This window comes from Triticum aestivum, chromosome 2A (assembly GCF_018294505.1).
Source record: "Triticum aestivum cultivar Chinese Spring chromosome 2A, IWGSC CS RefSeq v2.1, whole genome shotgun sequence".
Lineage (NCBI taxonomy): Eukaryota > Viridiplantae > Streptophyta > Magnoliopsida > Poales > Poaceae > Triticum > Triticum aestivum.
The window spans coordinates 2,433,543-2,448,435 of record NC_057797.1 but is presented as its reverse complement, the minus strand read 5'-3'; the positions used below and the strand labels follow the sequence as shown (position 1 = coordinate 2,448,435).

The window sequence follows — 14,893 nt, the reverse complement described above, 5'->3', positions numbered from 1 at the left end:
GGATGGTTCTGCTCTGCGCCCAGTCCATACACCACTACCACCTTGGTCATCTTCCCTCCAGAGATTGTGCTACCAAGTAGTAGTATCGGACACAAGATCCTACAGTCGATGGCCAAGAATCAGCTCATCATTTGAAGAGCATCCTGAGCTGATAGATGGCTCCAAGTGCAGTAATTAAATGGTGCTCCTCTCCTCTGCTCTCCTATCTGGTGATGATGACATTCTGGGGAACTTCACTGCCTTACTTTGGTGAATTCAGAGTTGTTGGATGCACGGTCAAGGGTGGTGTCATGTCACGATAAACGCTGGGTGTCGATTTCTTCAGTTAACAACATAACAAGTGTCAATTTCTTGACAAGATGATGCAGCCAGCCTGGTTGTTCTCCTGACAAGGAGATGTGCAAGTAATTGGCCTTGTTCTGCATCTGCATGCCAGTCACGGTCAGAATAGTTTGCGTGTGTTTTTTCCTTGTGCGGGGCATGTGTCACATTGAGATGTGGTGTTTGAATGCAAAGAAAGAAAGAAAGAAAGAGCTCTGAACAGCTATAAATTTCCTGCATCTCATAAAAGATCAAATTTCTCCGAATGCAAATAACTAAATAAATAAATCTCTAGCCAGCCATTGCATCGTCGAAATTATTTAAGCTCTGTTTTGTGATGCAGAACAACAGTTCATAATAAGGAAAAAAACGGCCGGGGAAATCAAAGAAAACATGAGCACGAGCTTTGGCAGATGTTCAAATCCATAGAACTGCAGCAACAATCAACAAAGGCAGCGACAGACAAGCTTCCAGCAGATACTACTCCGAATAAGCAAGCAAGCAAGCATATCCATCGGGTTTGTATGCTTGAGAAGCAGGGGAGATGAGCAGAGCACCATTTGCCAAATAGCTGCAGACTATGCTCCTGCTTAGCCTAGCCAATGTATCCGCTTCCTTAGCATGGATCCAGCAAGCATATTGCATCTCTATCTGCATAACTCTTACTCCGCAGACTTGTTGCAACTTAATTCACCACCTTCCCTGGCGCCGACTCTGAAACATTTCGCAGCCAGTTATAATTGATACGTATAAGCTATCTCTCCAGTGCAGTGCATTATTTTGAACCTAGCACAATTCTTACAAGGAAACTGTATCTTGGTATGGCCTCGTGACTGCAACCTGAGATTCTTCATGACATTCCTCTCAACAGCGAGCCAAGAAGTGCTATATGCCAATGTCAGCATCGTGGAGAGCCACTTAGCATGGCTTCATATATTCCACTTAGCATGGGCTGCGATTTTGCTGCTTCTTCCTTAGCATGGCTTCATATATTCCACGGAATATTCCTTGTGCCTTAGCAATTTCACCCTCCTTGGCGGCTGACTCTGAAATGTTTTCAAGTCAATTAACCTGATAATTAACAACATGTAGCTATCTTGCAGAGTTGCACTTCACTGGGGCCTGCTCGATGACTCCAGAATAATCCCTACCTACCTTTGCAGTGCAAGTTTTCCATAATAAGCTGCATCTTCTGGAAATAATAATAAGCCATTCACTTATGGCTTGTTTGTCTGCACAGAGGGGTCACTTGTTAGTTAGTACAGGAAGCATCATCCCTCCATGCCACTAAAATGAAGCAGATCTGAATATTTAAACTTGAACATGATACTTTTCTTGCACAAACCTGACCCTCGAAAAATCTTTCTGCAACAACAACTTCACAATGTGCCTTAGGGGATGCTATTGGCAACGGCTGCAGCAATTCTTGGGTGACCAGTGTGCGCTTAGAGGGATTTGGTTGGTACACGTCCGAGGAAGAATAGAATGAGGGGCAAGGTATCAAGGATGTCACGAGGAACAGTTGAAAGTAGCTAAAACTGCATCCACCGACCAGCACCATTCGTGTGTGGCTATTGCAGTGGAAGAAGACTGCCTCAGTCAACCACACCTTTCCCTCAACTCAATCTGTTGCTTCCGAGGAGATTGATCTATAAAGCAAAGGAAACATCATAACTGAGATTAGCTAGTGATAGTACATGCATGTCTGACTGAATTAGGTAAAAATATATCAGGACAAGGTATTTACAGTACCATCACTAGATAGGCAGGTTTCACATGTAAATAGTTGGGGGCAGGGCACCAAGTAAATTCCCGGCATTAATCGACATCCTGATTCACTGTTAATAAAGGTAATTTACACAGTAAATGTTACATCCTGATTCATAAATAGGCTGCAATTATGCACCTTAGTGCCATAGTGGAATTTTACAATTTCGAAATTGTACATGACCTGCAATGCATTACCTATTTGCCTTGAGACTGCTACTACTGCGGTATTGCCTATGATCCTATACGCCACTAAATTTCGTTAAACAACAACAGTATGACAGATGCAAGAAAACCTGGTATTAGTAAACGTAGACTGAACTGAAAAACTGCAAACCTATCAGTTGCAAGCATACCTGGATGGCAAAACTGCAAACATGATCAGCAGCAAAACACTGACAAGTCATTGTTTTCCATAACTATGCCAAATGATCCTTGGTCCCTAAAACTGAAGATTTTCCAGGCATACCTTCAGTCTTCATGAGTTTTGGACAAAATGTAAACATAAGTGGCTTGAAAGCCCACCAAACAAACATAAGAACACCTGAACAGCAAGCCAACAGAAATTAGAAATGCAATAACACTTGGTACTGACAGCAACATAGCAGTATATGAAAAGAAAAAAATCACTTTAATATCAGTAGCTTGACCCGAAGTCTCAATTGTTCCATACTGATGTCCTACTGCTGATTTGATCGTGACACCCAAAATAGGGGAGCAGACTGCCACGTCTTGATGAATAACAATAACCCAAATTTAAATGCAAGATATGAAGAAGCCTATAAGATCGAACAAACACCTGCACACATAACAAAAACAAATGGTGATCACAGGTTTTGTTGGAAGAAAATAAGAAAGCTTTGCAGAAGGCATTGGCTGATAATGATGTCGATTTTATCGATTTGTGGAAAGAAAAGGGGCGTCGAGAAACAAATCTGATATGGCAGGAGTAAGAGTGGATTTTTGTTTTTTTGCGGTGAGTATAAGTTGAAGTGTATATAACTGATATTGGTGTAGACACCCCTAATGAAGGTTCCTGCAGCTAATTTGCATGTAATGGCTCTGCCTGAAATTAGAACCAAGAGGGAGCCCAGTTATAGTTCAGTTCAGGAATATTTTATTTTCTGCTTCTCCTCTCACATCTACTTTGCTTCCATCAAATTATCAATTTTATCTAATTTCTGGTTGCTAGATAGATCAACCTCTCCTAGTTCATACACTTCACCAAAAATCCCCAAATATTGCTGTTATTAGTGTGTGGTGAACGATCAGGGCCAATCAGCACACGTTGTGTCTTATCAGATATAGTAGAGCAGGAGTAAAGTTCCAGTTTAGATGTACTTACCAGATTTAAGTACAGGAAAAGGAAGACCACAGCCCTTGTGTCATGCATGTGTTTGAATGGGAAGGGAAGAGCTCTACAAGGCTAGAAGAATGTACATGGAACTCCAAGGCATTGTCCTGCACCGTGGATGGGAACAAACACAGAGTTATTAAGCGAGGTTGCAGGCAAAGGGCAAAGTGGAAAAGCACAAGAAAAAAATGGTTGTGTTACCTTGGATCATATTATTATGATATCTGGGATGGTTCCCTCCAACCCCCTGCACTGCTGTTTTAGCTCTTCGCTGCAGTTGTAGACATCTAGCATTTCCAGTGAATCCGGGAGGGCATCGTTGGGCAACGACGAGATGGCTGGACAGCAGTTGACTAATAATATCTTGAGGCTGGTAAGTTTACGCAGCCCTGCAGGGAGTTGTTGAAGGTCCTTGAAACTCCAAAACTCTAGTTTCTGGAGGGAGGAGAGGAGTTGAAGGGCGTCCTCTTGCTCCTTGCTGAACAGCTCCATCCCTTCACACAAATCCCCCCAAAGTTGCAGCTTGGTGAGGGAGGAAGAGAGGAATGTGCAGACGGGTGCAGCAAGAAGTCCTGCTATGTCATCTGTCCAGAGCTCACGCAGTGTGGATGAAACAAGCTGTGTCTGCCACTCTTCACCTCCCTCAGCATCCTCCAAAGCCCGTCTGGGATTGGGATCCCAATCAGCAAAGAATCTATGGCTACCAGTGACTCTTAATTTGTTGAGCTGGCCCCCGGTGGTAAGGAGAGACCACAAGCCCTGACATTTCAGATCCTTTCCACAACGAATTAATTCTAATCTGGTGAGAGAGGAGAGGTTTGAGAGGGGCTCGAGTGTCTCCATGCCTTCCACACCTACAAGGCTCAGGAACTGCAGGGAGGAAGGAAAAAGGTGTCGGGAAAAGGAGAAGGTGGATAGCAACTTTGGGGCCCGCAATATTGTTAATCTCTGGAGGGATCGCAAAGCTTGGAACCCTCCTTCTCCAGGAACAAGAGTTGGCGGGTCCACCAGGACCAGCTCTGGGCAGTCATAGAACACCAATTCCCTTAGTGAGTCACAGAGATGAGCTGGGAAGAGCAGCACCCCGTCATCCTCTTCCTCTGCTGCTGCTGCTGCTGCTGTTATTTCACCTCCCCCCATCTCTGATGTTTCTTGTGTTGTTGGTTGCACATCCACCCCCACTACCAGCTTTTTTATGTTTTCACACTCAAATATTTCCAATTTGGAGAGCTTTGGGAGGTGGGGGAGGAGTTCTGTCAGTTCCTCGCCAGTATTACCATGTAAGTCGTTGATCTTTATATACTCAACAGGGAGCTTCCATTCCACATCACCCTGACCTCCTCCTTGTGATCCAACCAGACCATCTGAGTGTTTTACAATCAATGTCATCAGATTGGTTAGCCTCAGAAGGTGCTTCAACTCGAGAGGTGGGCATCTCTCAAGTGTCAGCTTCTCAAGACCTGTTTCTTTATTGGAAACTAACAGTTGGTATAAAATATGCAGATCATCCTTTCCCTTGATTCTCAATTCTGCTGGTCCAGATCTGGGAGCAAAGCAGAGGAGGCAGGAGTGGTTAGAGCAGAGTGATCGAGGTGCGCGCCAGAGGGGAGTCACGTTTCCCTCTGCATATATATATAATAATACTGATAGAGAAAGAATAGGCAGGATCAGGAGAAAGAACCGTACCTTTTAATGAACGACCGAGATGCCAGACCACGCATGTAATGATACACTTGTTTTAGAATTCCAGTTTGTTCACTTGATTTTGACATGGGTTGCCCTTGGGTCGGATGTTGTTTTTGTGCCTGACCACGCGCGTCCTGAGACTCTTGTTTTGGTTCTTCAGGGATCTCATGCTGTTTTTCAGCCGGAACATCCAGTTCCTCAACCATGTCTGCTCTTTCTATACTCACGTTAAGGTGCCTGCCCATGGCTTTCTTGAATGCGGACTCTGCAGCCTTCAAGTCACGTTCCACAGCACCGGCAGCTGACCCGATCATTCCTGAAATCTCCTTGACGTTTGACAGACCTTCAACTCCGACAAGCGAACCACCATACTCTTCTCCTCGGTGGGCATTGAAACCTAGTTTCAGCCTCTGAAGATTGGGCATTGTTCCTTTCTGAAACCTCAAGCAGAGCACACCACACCTGAACTCAAAATACTCGAGAGCAGAAAATGCTCCGGTGCCGAAGCCGATTGGTTCTGTAGTTCGTCTCTGGACATGCAATGAGAGAACAGTAAGGGATGGCAACCGTTGCACGATACTAATATGATCACTTTGCAATTCTCCGAGGACAAGTTTCAGAATGCATAGGTTGGCAAGCTGTTCAATCCACTTGGGGATTCTACAGATGGGTGACAGCAACTCCATTGTCATCACTGAATCATGAGGGCAGCTGGTGTCGTCCAATGAAATAGGAGGGTTTAGGCTGGTGACAATTTTGAGGGTACCAGTCAAATCAGGCACTTCTGTCCCAACTCCGAGACGGAGATGCAACCAGCTCCGGAGATGCACAATCCTGGCTGGAATAGCTGCCACCCTTGCATTTATTTCTAGTGTGTCCAAGTGCTTTGGACCTTGCATCAGATCCGGAAGATGTATGGTGTCGTTGCATGTAACCTGCAATGATCTCAGTAGAACCAGTTCAGAGGTGGGATTGAGGTCGACATCGGTGTTGCTTGGTTCATCAGCCCAAATATGGAGGATCAGGACTCGAAGAACCTTAAACTCCAAAATGGAAGAGTAGCAGCTCTTTAGTCCAATAAATGCAAGTGATCGAACTTGTGACAGTCCGATAATCTCTGGTCTAGTTGCATGTGTTGCACTGCCAAACTGAAGGGACAGACGACTAACCTTGTTAGAAAACCCCATTGTCCTTTGGGAATAATCTATTACCGTCATAAAATTCTCTTCTCTAGACTTTGATGTAATGAGATTGTGTACCATGGGGTGCACTGCATAGTAATATACCTCATTACTATAGCCCACTTCTATATGTTGGATCAGGCCCATATTGAGAAGCTTATCAAAATAGTTCCCAGCAACCTTCATTTTGTCCTCCTGTCTTGGCGCAAGGATGAAACTTTCAGCTACCCATTGCTTCACTATATCTTCAAGATTATATAGTTCTCTGGGTAGAAACTGAGATACAACAGACATGTCTGCAAATGACTGGGAAGACAGTTGTAGCAAAAATTGAGTACTTGTTTGAGTACCTCCACATGAGTTGTATTTGTTGGTAAAATGTTCTGTATTTGCTCCATGTGATGTATTGTATTTGCTTCCCCTTGGCTTGCTAGAACACTGGATATGCTAATAATTGCCAGTGGTAAACCAGCACATCTTCTTATTATCTCCTCCCACACTTTATCCAATTGGCGAGATTTTTCTTCTCCAGAGGCAAACACTCCTCTGATGAACAATTCTTCTGAGTGATTGACACTAAGAGGTTCCATCTTATAGATGGATTTGGACTGATAACGACAGCATGCAAGTGCAACATCCTTAATTTCAGTCGTTGTTATTATCCTGCTTCCATTACCCTCCGGGAAAGCCCGTCTAGCAACATCCCATACAGATGTAGCCCATAAATCATCGATTATAAGAAAGTATCTGCCAAATAAAAGTTTGCAGCATATATTAAACATACAATTCAGACAAAATAGAGAAATAATCATCAATTATAAGAAAGTGCATGTCATCGATCTGTAGCTGTCACACACAAAAGCCTTCTCAAACAAATCACACGCTCAATGTGAAGATTCCTAACAAAGTATAAATCATGTATTCTAGGATGTGTTTCTATATATCAAATCCGACGGAGCAAGTGAAATAACAGTTAAGATAAGAGTAAATAACTAGGCACGTAAAAGCGCAGGTCACTCAACTAGTTAATTATGAAGCTAGATTCGTTAATTAGAGAAACAAAAAGAAAATAGTTTATTCCCCTTCTAAGAGTGATAAAATTTTGATAATTAGATCGAATAATTATCAGATATGCATGTTATTGAGAGTGCAAAGGGCTAAGAAAAACCTTTTCCCTTGTAGATGCTGCCTGATGTCATGAATCAGCTCGTGCACCTCATTAGTGTCGGGTGGTTGGTGCGGACGAACTTGTGCGAGCATGCTCCTGAGGAACCTCCTGATGTCAGGTTTCTTGGCCGTCCGCACAAAGGCCCGGCAGCCAAAGTAGCCTCCAGGTTTGTGCTTATGCCATAGCTGTTTGGCGAGCGTGGTCTTGCCGATTCCCCCGACACCGACAATGGATGCCACCTTGAGCTCCTTATCATCATCGGTCAGCCACTGGTAGAGGGCATCAAACAGACCGTCATGAAGACCGACGACTGGCAGGTCTGGCCTCCTTCGGCCATCAACGATTGGGATCTGGAAATCAGTTGCAGCATTTGAACAGATGGGGATGCTTCCAAGCATACACCTATCGTACTGCTCATTGGCCTCCTTCACACGGGCCTTGAATCCAGACATCCTGGCGACCCAATCCGGCTCGGCAAGGTCGATGCAGTTTTCCATGTCATAGGATAGCTCGCGCACATCCTTCATCCAGATCGTGGCCTCTACGGGAGACTCTCGTGCCTCCGAGTGCAGCACCAGCCTGCTTGTGAGTTTCCACACCTCAAGCTTGAGTTCCACATCAAGGAGTGGATCCAGCTCCAGCTTCCCTGCAAGGTAGCCCATGGCACCCAGGGAAGCACTAACCAGAGGCAGTTCCATGTCTCTCGGACAGTGGTGGTAGCGTGTGTGCGGGGCTTTGAATTGGAAAGAAACAAAGAAGAGAGGGAGCAGAGAGAGCTTCAGGGAAGAGACGAGGTGCCTTCCCTTTTCCTGGATTTTTCCTGGCACCAATCTGTGCGGCCAGTATCTTCTCCCAGTTTATCATCTTGCCAGCATCTCCTAGCTCCCATCCTCAAAAAAAAAAAGAGCATATCCTAGCTCCCAGTCTCGACTCTTGACTCTGTTTGAGAGAGAAACGAGTGGCTCAACCGCACTGGTGAGAAGATAATGGTAGGGGGTGATGTACAGGGCGGGGCATTTTCTATGGACAAACATAATTGACAAGCGGTCCCATCTCAGAAAAGAAAAAAGAAAAAATAATGAAAACGAAAACAAGAGGTATCATGCCAAGTCCCTCTATGATCCCCGTCCAGCCATCCCTCTAGGCTTCCATCATCAAAGCAGTTGCAGTTGCCAGGCCACAGGGAGATGGAGGTGGCGGTGGTGGGCGCCGTGGTGGGCGCCGTGGTGACCAACCTCGTGTCCAAGCTCTCGGCGGTGATAGACAAGAGATTCAGCGAGTTCGGTGACCTTGAAGACGACATCAGGTATCTGAAAACCGAGCTCGCCATTATTGCTGCTAAAATCGACGACCAGCACAAGGGGCAGCAGCCTAGTGTCTTGCAGAACATATCCACCGCAGACATGCGCGATTTGGCATTCGACATCGAGGATTGCCTCGACCAGTTCCTTCCCTGTGCCGCGTGCAAGCGAGGGGCCGTGTCAAAAGGCGACTTAGTGGACTTTGCCATTCAGGTTGGGAAACTCAAGAAGCGGCTGGAGAGGGCCAAGCAGCAGAGAACCGATAATGGTGCCAACGGCAGCCAGCAAGCCATCGACCTTGCTGACCAATTGCTTGCTATTCTAGCTGAGCCTGCAGATCAGGTGGGCATCGAGGAACCCAAGCAGGAGATCCTGGGTTTGCTCGGTAGTGAGAAGCTCCTGGTGATATCCATCGTCGGGTTTGGCGGCTCGGGCAAGACCCAACTCGCAAGGGCGGTGTTCGACTGCGATGAAGCCAAAGAGAAGTTCGGTGCCCGTGCCTGGCATACGGCATCGGAGCACAAAGATGGGCTTGAGCTCTTGCTCGCGATACTGCAGAAACTTTTTCCAAAAGAAACTCTACTATCCGTGTCACAAATGCAAAGTCAAGTCTCGAGGTTGCAACAACGTATCAGATTTGAAAAGACCAGGTGTGTCTGCTAACTTCTGAAAATAATTCATAAGTACCATCAATACCCGGAAATATATTTTTGCCGACATTTGCTTATATGAGAATATCAAAATTAGATGGATAACTTGCTTTGTAAAGGTTGCTCACTTTAACATAGGCCAAAGTGTAAAAATCACATCCAGCCGTAACAGCTAACAGATCAAGATCTACGTACATTTGTTTGTTGGTGAGCTTGTAACTACAGGATTTTTTTTCCTCTTAGCATTTGTTTAGTTTTTCTGTAAATTTTCCCAAAAGATAAAGAGTTTGACTTTTTGAGAATTAGTACAACTTACAAAAAGGAACCGAGGGAGTTTCTCCTATTCGTGAACGAAATATTCAAACGGGAGCTGGTACCTGTTTACTAGTGGGATAGTTGTTACTCACATAGCAATTCTAGACTTCTAGTCCATCACCATGAATTTCGAATCATGCAAATATTTAAATTCAAACAAGTGCTAGCCTATGGACACAAGTGCAGCTATGCAATTTCACATAATAATTAACGTTCTGTCAATTTACCTGGCTGCAGGTGTTTAATTGTAGTTGATGATATCGAGAAGCATCATTGGGAAGCAATAAAGAGTTTCTTTTCTGAGACAAGGATAATCAGAATACTAGTGACCACAACTGTGCAGACAGTAGCCAAAGCATGCACCAAAGATCACGGTTATATTTACAATATGAGAACTCTTAGTGTAGGAGACTCTAAGGATTTACTAAAGAAGTGGGTTGGTGATTTCAATAGAAATTCAACTGACTTGGAGGATGGTTCAGCTGCAATTGTTCGCAAATGCCATGGCCATCCACTAGCTCTCATCAGTGTGGCCAACTATTTGTTACAACAAGAGCAGATTACAGGAGCAGTCTGCCAAAATACCAGCAGGCTCCTATGTACTCATATGGACGAGAACAAGCATGGAGACTTCACAAAACTTCGACAGATTCTGGTGAATAATTATATCAATTTGCCTTTCCATCTCAAGACATGTTTGCTGTACACAAGTTTATTCCCAAATGATCGTCCTGTCAGCACGAAAACTCTTACCAGCCGATGGTTAGCCGAAGGATACATAAAGCGTGAGACTGAACGCACTTACCAGGAGTCTGCCGATGAAAAGTTGGAGCAACTGATGGACAGGAATATCATTCGGCCGGTCGATACAAGCAACCGTGGAGAAAAGAAGACATGCAAACCTCACGGTATCATGCACCAGTTCATGCTGTATAAGTCCATCTCTTCGAATTTTGTTGCCCCATCCCTTGAGAACCGAGGCAATTTTCGTCACATCATGATGGATAACCAAAGAAATAGAAGAGAAACCAACATGGATCATGGTGCCGCCGGTCCAGCTGCACATCGCCCCAACCAACCAAAAAACTTCTTTAGGTTCTTGAAACCATCTAAGAGTACAGTATCCAGTGAGGACCTGCGTCCCCGGTCTCTAACAGTCTTTGGAAGTGCAGAAGAAGCTGTTTATTCGGATTTGATCAACTGTAAGCTGCTGAAAGTGTTGGATCTAAAAGAGTGCAATAATTTGCGGGACAAACATATCAAGAACATATACAAGCTGTTGCATCTCAAATATCTGACCCTCGGGAGCTCTGTTAGGAGACTTTCAGATGAAATAGGAAATCTACATTGTTTGGAGACACTCGACTTGAGGAAGACCAAGATAGAAACACTACCTGTGGAAGTCATCAGTCTGCCCCACCTAGCACACCTGTTCGGAAAGATTAAGCTTAACAAGTTGAGTAGAAAGAAGCTTGACAAGTTACTGTCAGGAGAATGCAACTTGGAGACTCTATCAGGAGTTGTTGTGGAAAGGAACTCCCCATTCCCTGAATTGATGGAACGTATGAAAAAACTGACAAAGGTGAAGATATGGTGCGTGATTACCAGCACAGATGGGAATTACACCAAACTCTCAGATGCCATTCGCAAGTTTGCTCAGGCTGGCATGGATACTTCACAAGACGCCCGTTCTCTATCACTTCATCTTAATGGTTCTTCCAAAGATCTAGTTCAGCTCAGCACGACATCAAGACAGGCTGGGTCAGCTCCCCTGGTTTTTTATCTTAGCTCACTGAAACTGCACGGCAGGCTGAGTCACTTCAAAGAGTTTGCTAAGGCCCTGTCTGGTCTCAGGGAATTGTGCCTTACATGTACTAATCTGGAGGGGCCTGTTCTTCTAGCATGTCTACGTGAGCTATGGTGCCTGGTTTATCTCAAACTGGTTGAAGACCGTCTTGATGATTTAGACATAAACCTTGATGGTGATCTCGCAAGCCTGCAACGCCTATGCATTGTGGTGAAACAATCCAAATTCCCCACAATTGCACAAGGAGCTTTGCCAGGTCTCGTTTCACTTCACATGCTCTGCAAAGATCTAGTGGGTCTTTGTGATGACATCAAAGTGGAATGTTTCAGAGATCTTCGTGAAGTCGCTCTGGACTCTGAGGTCAATCAAGGAACCATTGAACTCTGGGAAAATAAAGCTAAGGAGCACCCTAAGAGGCCAAAGGTTCTGTTGCTCAAAAGGGTTGAGGCAGCCGACACCTGGTCTGCGGCGAAATATGTTGCCACTGATCAGAGACCCTCCATGCTTCTGGTGCAGGGGACGCCGTGATCCCTTCTTCTGTATGCCAAGGTCAGGATCCTGTTCCTATGTCTAGGTTGCAAGTTCATTTTGCTTTTGCTTCCCTGTGTTGTAAATAAAAGAGAACAATGCAAAAGAAGAGGGAAAAGTGCTTCTGAAGCAGTATTACTGTTTGTTGTATTGAGAATTGTTACGATTGATGGTCATAATCGTGGTTGAAAGGTGGTAACATAATATATCCAGTTTGATTGCAGAAGATGCTGAAGTGAAGATTGCTATGTGGTGCTACTTCTAAGTTGATGGTTTGAAGATAAAATAAAAGGAGGATGACTGAAGCAAACAAGCGCGCGTCTGCCAGAGCACCTCGTGGTCTCCGTGGAACGAGCCTGGTGGGAATAAACACAAGCACCTGCAGGGCGCGGGCAGAGCAGACGAGAGCTGACCTCCTTGTGAGTGGCGCTTGCTTCCAGCCGACGGAGGAGAGGGCGGCGGAGCAATCATGCCGGCTGGGGAGCAGAGCAGCTTGAATACGAGGCGTCTTCGTCCTTGCCCGCCGTCAGTCTCCTCGGCGCCGCCGCCCCCCCGTGGTCGGGAGCAGAGAAGAGCAGAGGAGGAAGGAATAGTGTGTGCGATAGTGGGCCATTTCGGTGATGTTACTGTTCAAGGGCCAGGGTACATGGGCCTGGCCGGCTGGTCCCATTTTCCCCTTGTTAAAAACAATTAAAGGACTCAATTCAAAATTCGAAGTTTAAAAAAATCAATATTCTCACCAACCAACATACACACTGAAAATTGATTTCAGAAAAAAACATACACACTGAAAAAAAAACAGCGAATCATAAGGAAAATAAAAAACTTATGTTGCAACACACAATTTAAATTTTAAAAAACAGTAATATATATAGTTTATAAGGAAAATATTATAATTAACATTTAGCCATATTGGTATGTGGTCACCTACGTCGGCTAAATAATACATAGAAAACATAATCATTAAGACTGTATTGTGGTAAAATATGTTAAAATGGTATAGAACTTTAGTATAAATTATGTTAACTTGCCTTGATCAAATATTTGTTTGGGCCGGCTATGCATGTGCATGCTTTCTATCTTAGCATAAGTAAACCAAGCCATGGTACCTTATACAAGCCGGAGCATGGACCCTAGGGCGCCGCCACGGCATGACCCACCAAGACCATCGGCAATACCCGCCCTCCAAATGTATCGTGATGCGCCTCTATTAATACTTACTCGATTCAAATTATAAGCCGCATTTTGTTTGGATAACACAAAGCAATGTTAGTATTAGTATAACAGTTATCATACACATGCAAATAAGATCAAGTCGCCCGAATCGTCTTGTCATAGTCCATAATGATCATCCACGTGTTTATATGTATGTTTTCATCCCACATTTCTCGACCCATGCCACCTCTAGTGCACCTTCCTCTTTTTTTTCCTTTCATAAATTCATTTTTATTTACAAAGTAGAAAATAATATATTTTTTGTTAAAAGGACCCGAATCTATTATAAAGGTTCAGTAAAAGAACAAAATACCTCAAACATAACAAAAGCTACATCGAGGCCAGTGGAACAACAAACAACACTAGGGCGGAAGAACGAGTTGTCAACGCGTTGTTATCACCGCTCCCCTATCGAAGCGACTAATGCCTTGGAGTCCATAAAAAAATTGTCAAAATTCCAAAAGGAGTCCGTGCTTTTTCAAAAAATGTTCATCGTTTTCAACAAAAATGTTTAGGAAATCAAAAAATGTTCCTGGATTAAATAAACTGTTCATGATTATGAAAAAGTTTTCATGTATTAAAAAAATGTTTGGGAATTTGACAAATATTCACGAATTCAAAAAATGTTTGTAATTTTGGAAAACAGATTTGGGAAATCAAAACATATTCATGATTTTGAAAAAAAATGTCTGGATATTCAAAACATGTACGTGAATTCAAAAACTATTCATGATTTTGAAAAAAAAATATTCGGGAAATCAGAAAATATGTGTGATTTTGAAAAAATGATCGTTTAATAAAAAATATTCATGATTTGGGAAATATTTCGGAAAATCATAAAATGTCCACGGATTGAAAAATTGTTTGTAATTTCAGAAAAATATTGGTGTATTCAAAAAATATTCACGAAATGCAAAACATGTTCAAAATTTCAAAATTGTTAACAGTTTCATTTTTGTTTTTCTGAATATTCGGAACATGTTTGAAAAAAATTAAATAAAAAGGAAAAACAGAAAAGAGAAAAACGAAATAAAGATAAAATAAAAAAATCATCGCTTGTTGATCTCCAGAAAGGCGTCCCACCAGACCAGCCCGAGAAGTTGGGAGTAGTCCAGCGAATGTTATTGATCGCTCTTAAGTACAGTGGCCAAATCGCTCTTAAGGACGATCGATAAAATGGGTCTTCACTCTTGAGAGAAACGAACTGCCAAATTCAGACCCAGGACACAAGCCCTTCTGTAGACTGACAGAGCTTCTGCTGCCTGTTTCTCCCTTGGCAATAGCATACACCACACCACACCGTCATGTTGGCCGCGTGCGCATCATGGAACCTGCTTGCCGCCCTGAAAGCCTGCGGCATTGACATCGAACCGGACTTAATTGGCGCAAATTAAGGGGCAGGGCTCTTTCCTTTGCACATCAAAGGTGAGCAGAGCACTGCCATCCCATCCATGTTCAGCAGCACATTTACATTTACATAGCTCTGACTGTCTGTAACAAGTTGTCTGTCCGAAGATTCTGGCTAGCAGCAGCAATAGAAGAAGCCCGCTGTAATGTAATGCAACTCATACTCCATCATCAGGTAAATTCCAAACTCTGC

General features: G+C 43.8%; 1 protein-coding gene and 1 pseudogene across 3 annotated transcripts; one reads left to right on the top strand and one right to left on the bottom strand.

Annotated features, from left to right (window-relative positions):
• Positions 1-531: 531 nt before the first annotated feature.
• LOC123186900 (disease resistance protein RGA5-like) lies at positions 532-8,472 on the bottom strand (annotated as a pseudogene).
• Positions 8,452-12,788, top strand: LOC123186897 (disease resistance protein RGA4). 3 transcript variants are annotated; one of them, XM_044598624.1, is made up of 3 exons: positions 8,452-9,428; positions 9,981-12,099; positions 12,306-12,788. In XM_044598624.1, the coding sequence occupies exons 1-2, from the start codon at positions 8,665-8,667 to the stop codon at positions 12,076-12,078; spliced, it is 2,862 nt and encodes a 953-aa protein (XP_044454559.1). In that variant the 5' UTR covers positions 8,452-8,664; the 3' UTR covers positions 12,079-12,099; positions 12,306-12,788. The 3 variants fall into 3 exon arrangements, with proteins under 3 accessions (XP_044454559.1, XP_044454557.1, XP_044454558.1); XM_044598622.1 differs by having other exon boundaries at positions 8,453-9,428; positions 12,303-12,788; XM_044598623.1 differs by having other exon boundaries at positions 8,453-9,428; positions 12,292-12,788.
• The last annotated feature ends 2,105 nt before the right edge of the window (positions 12,789-14,893 follow it).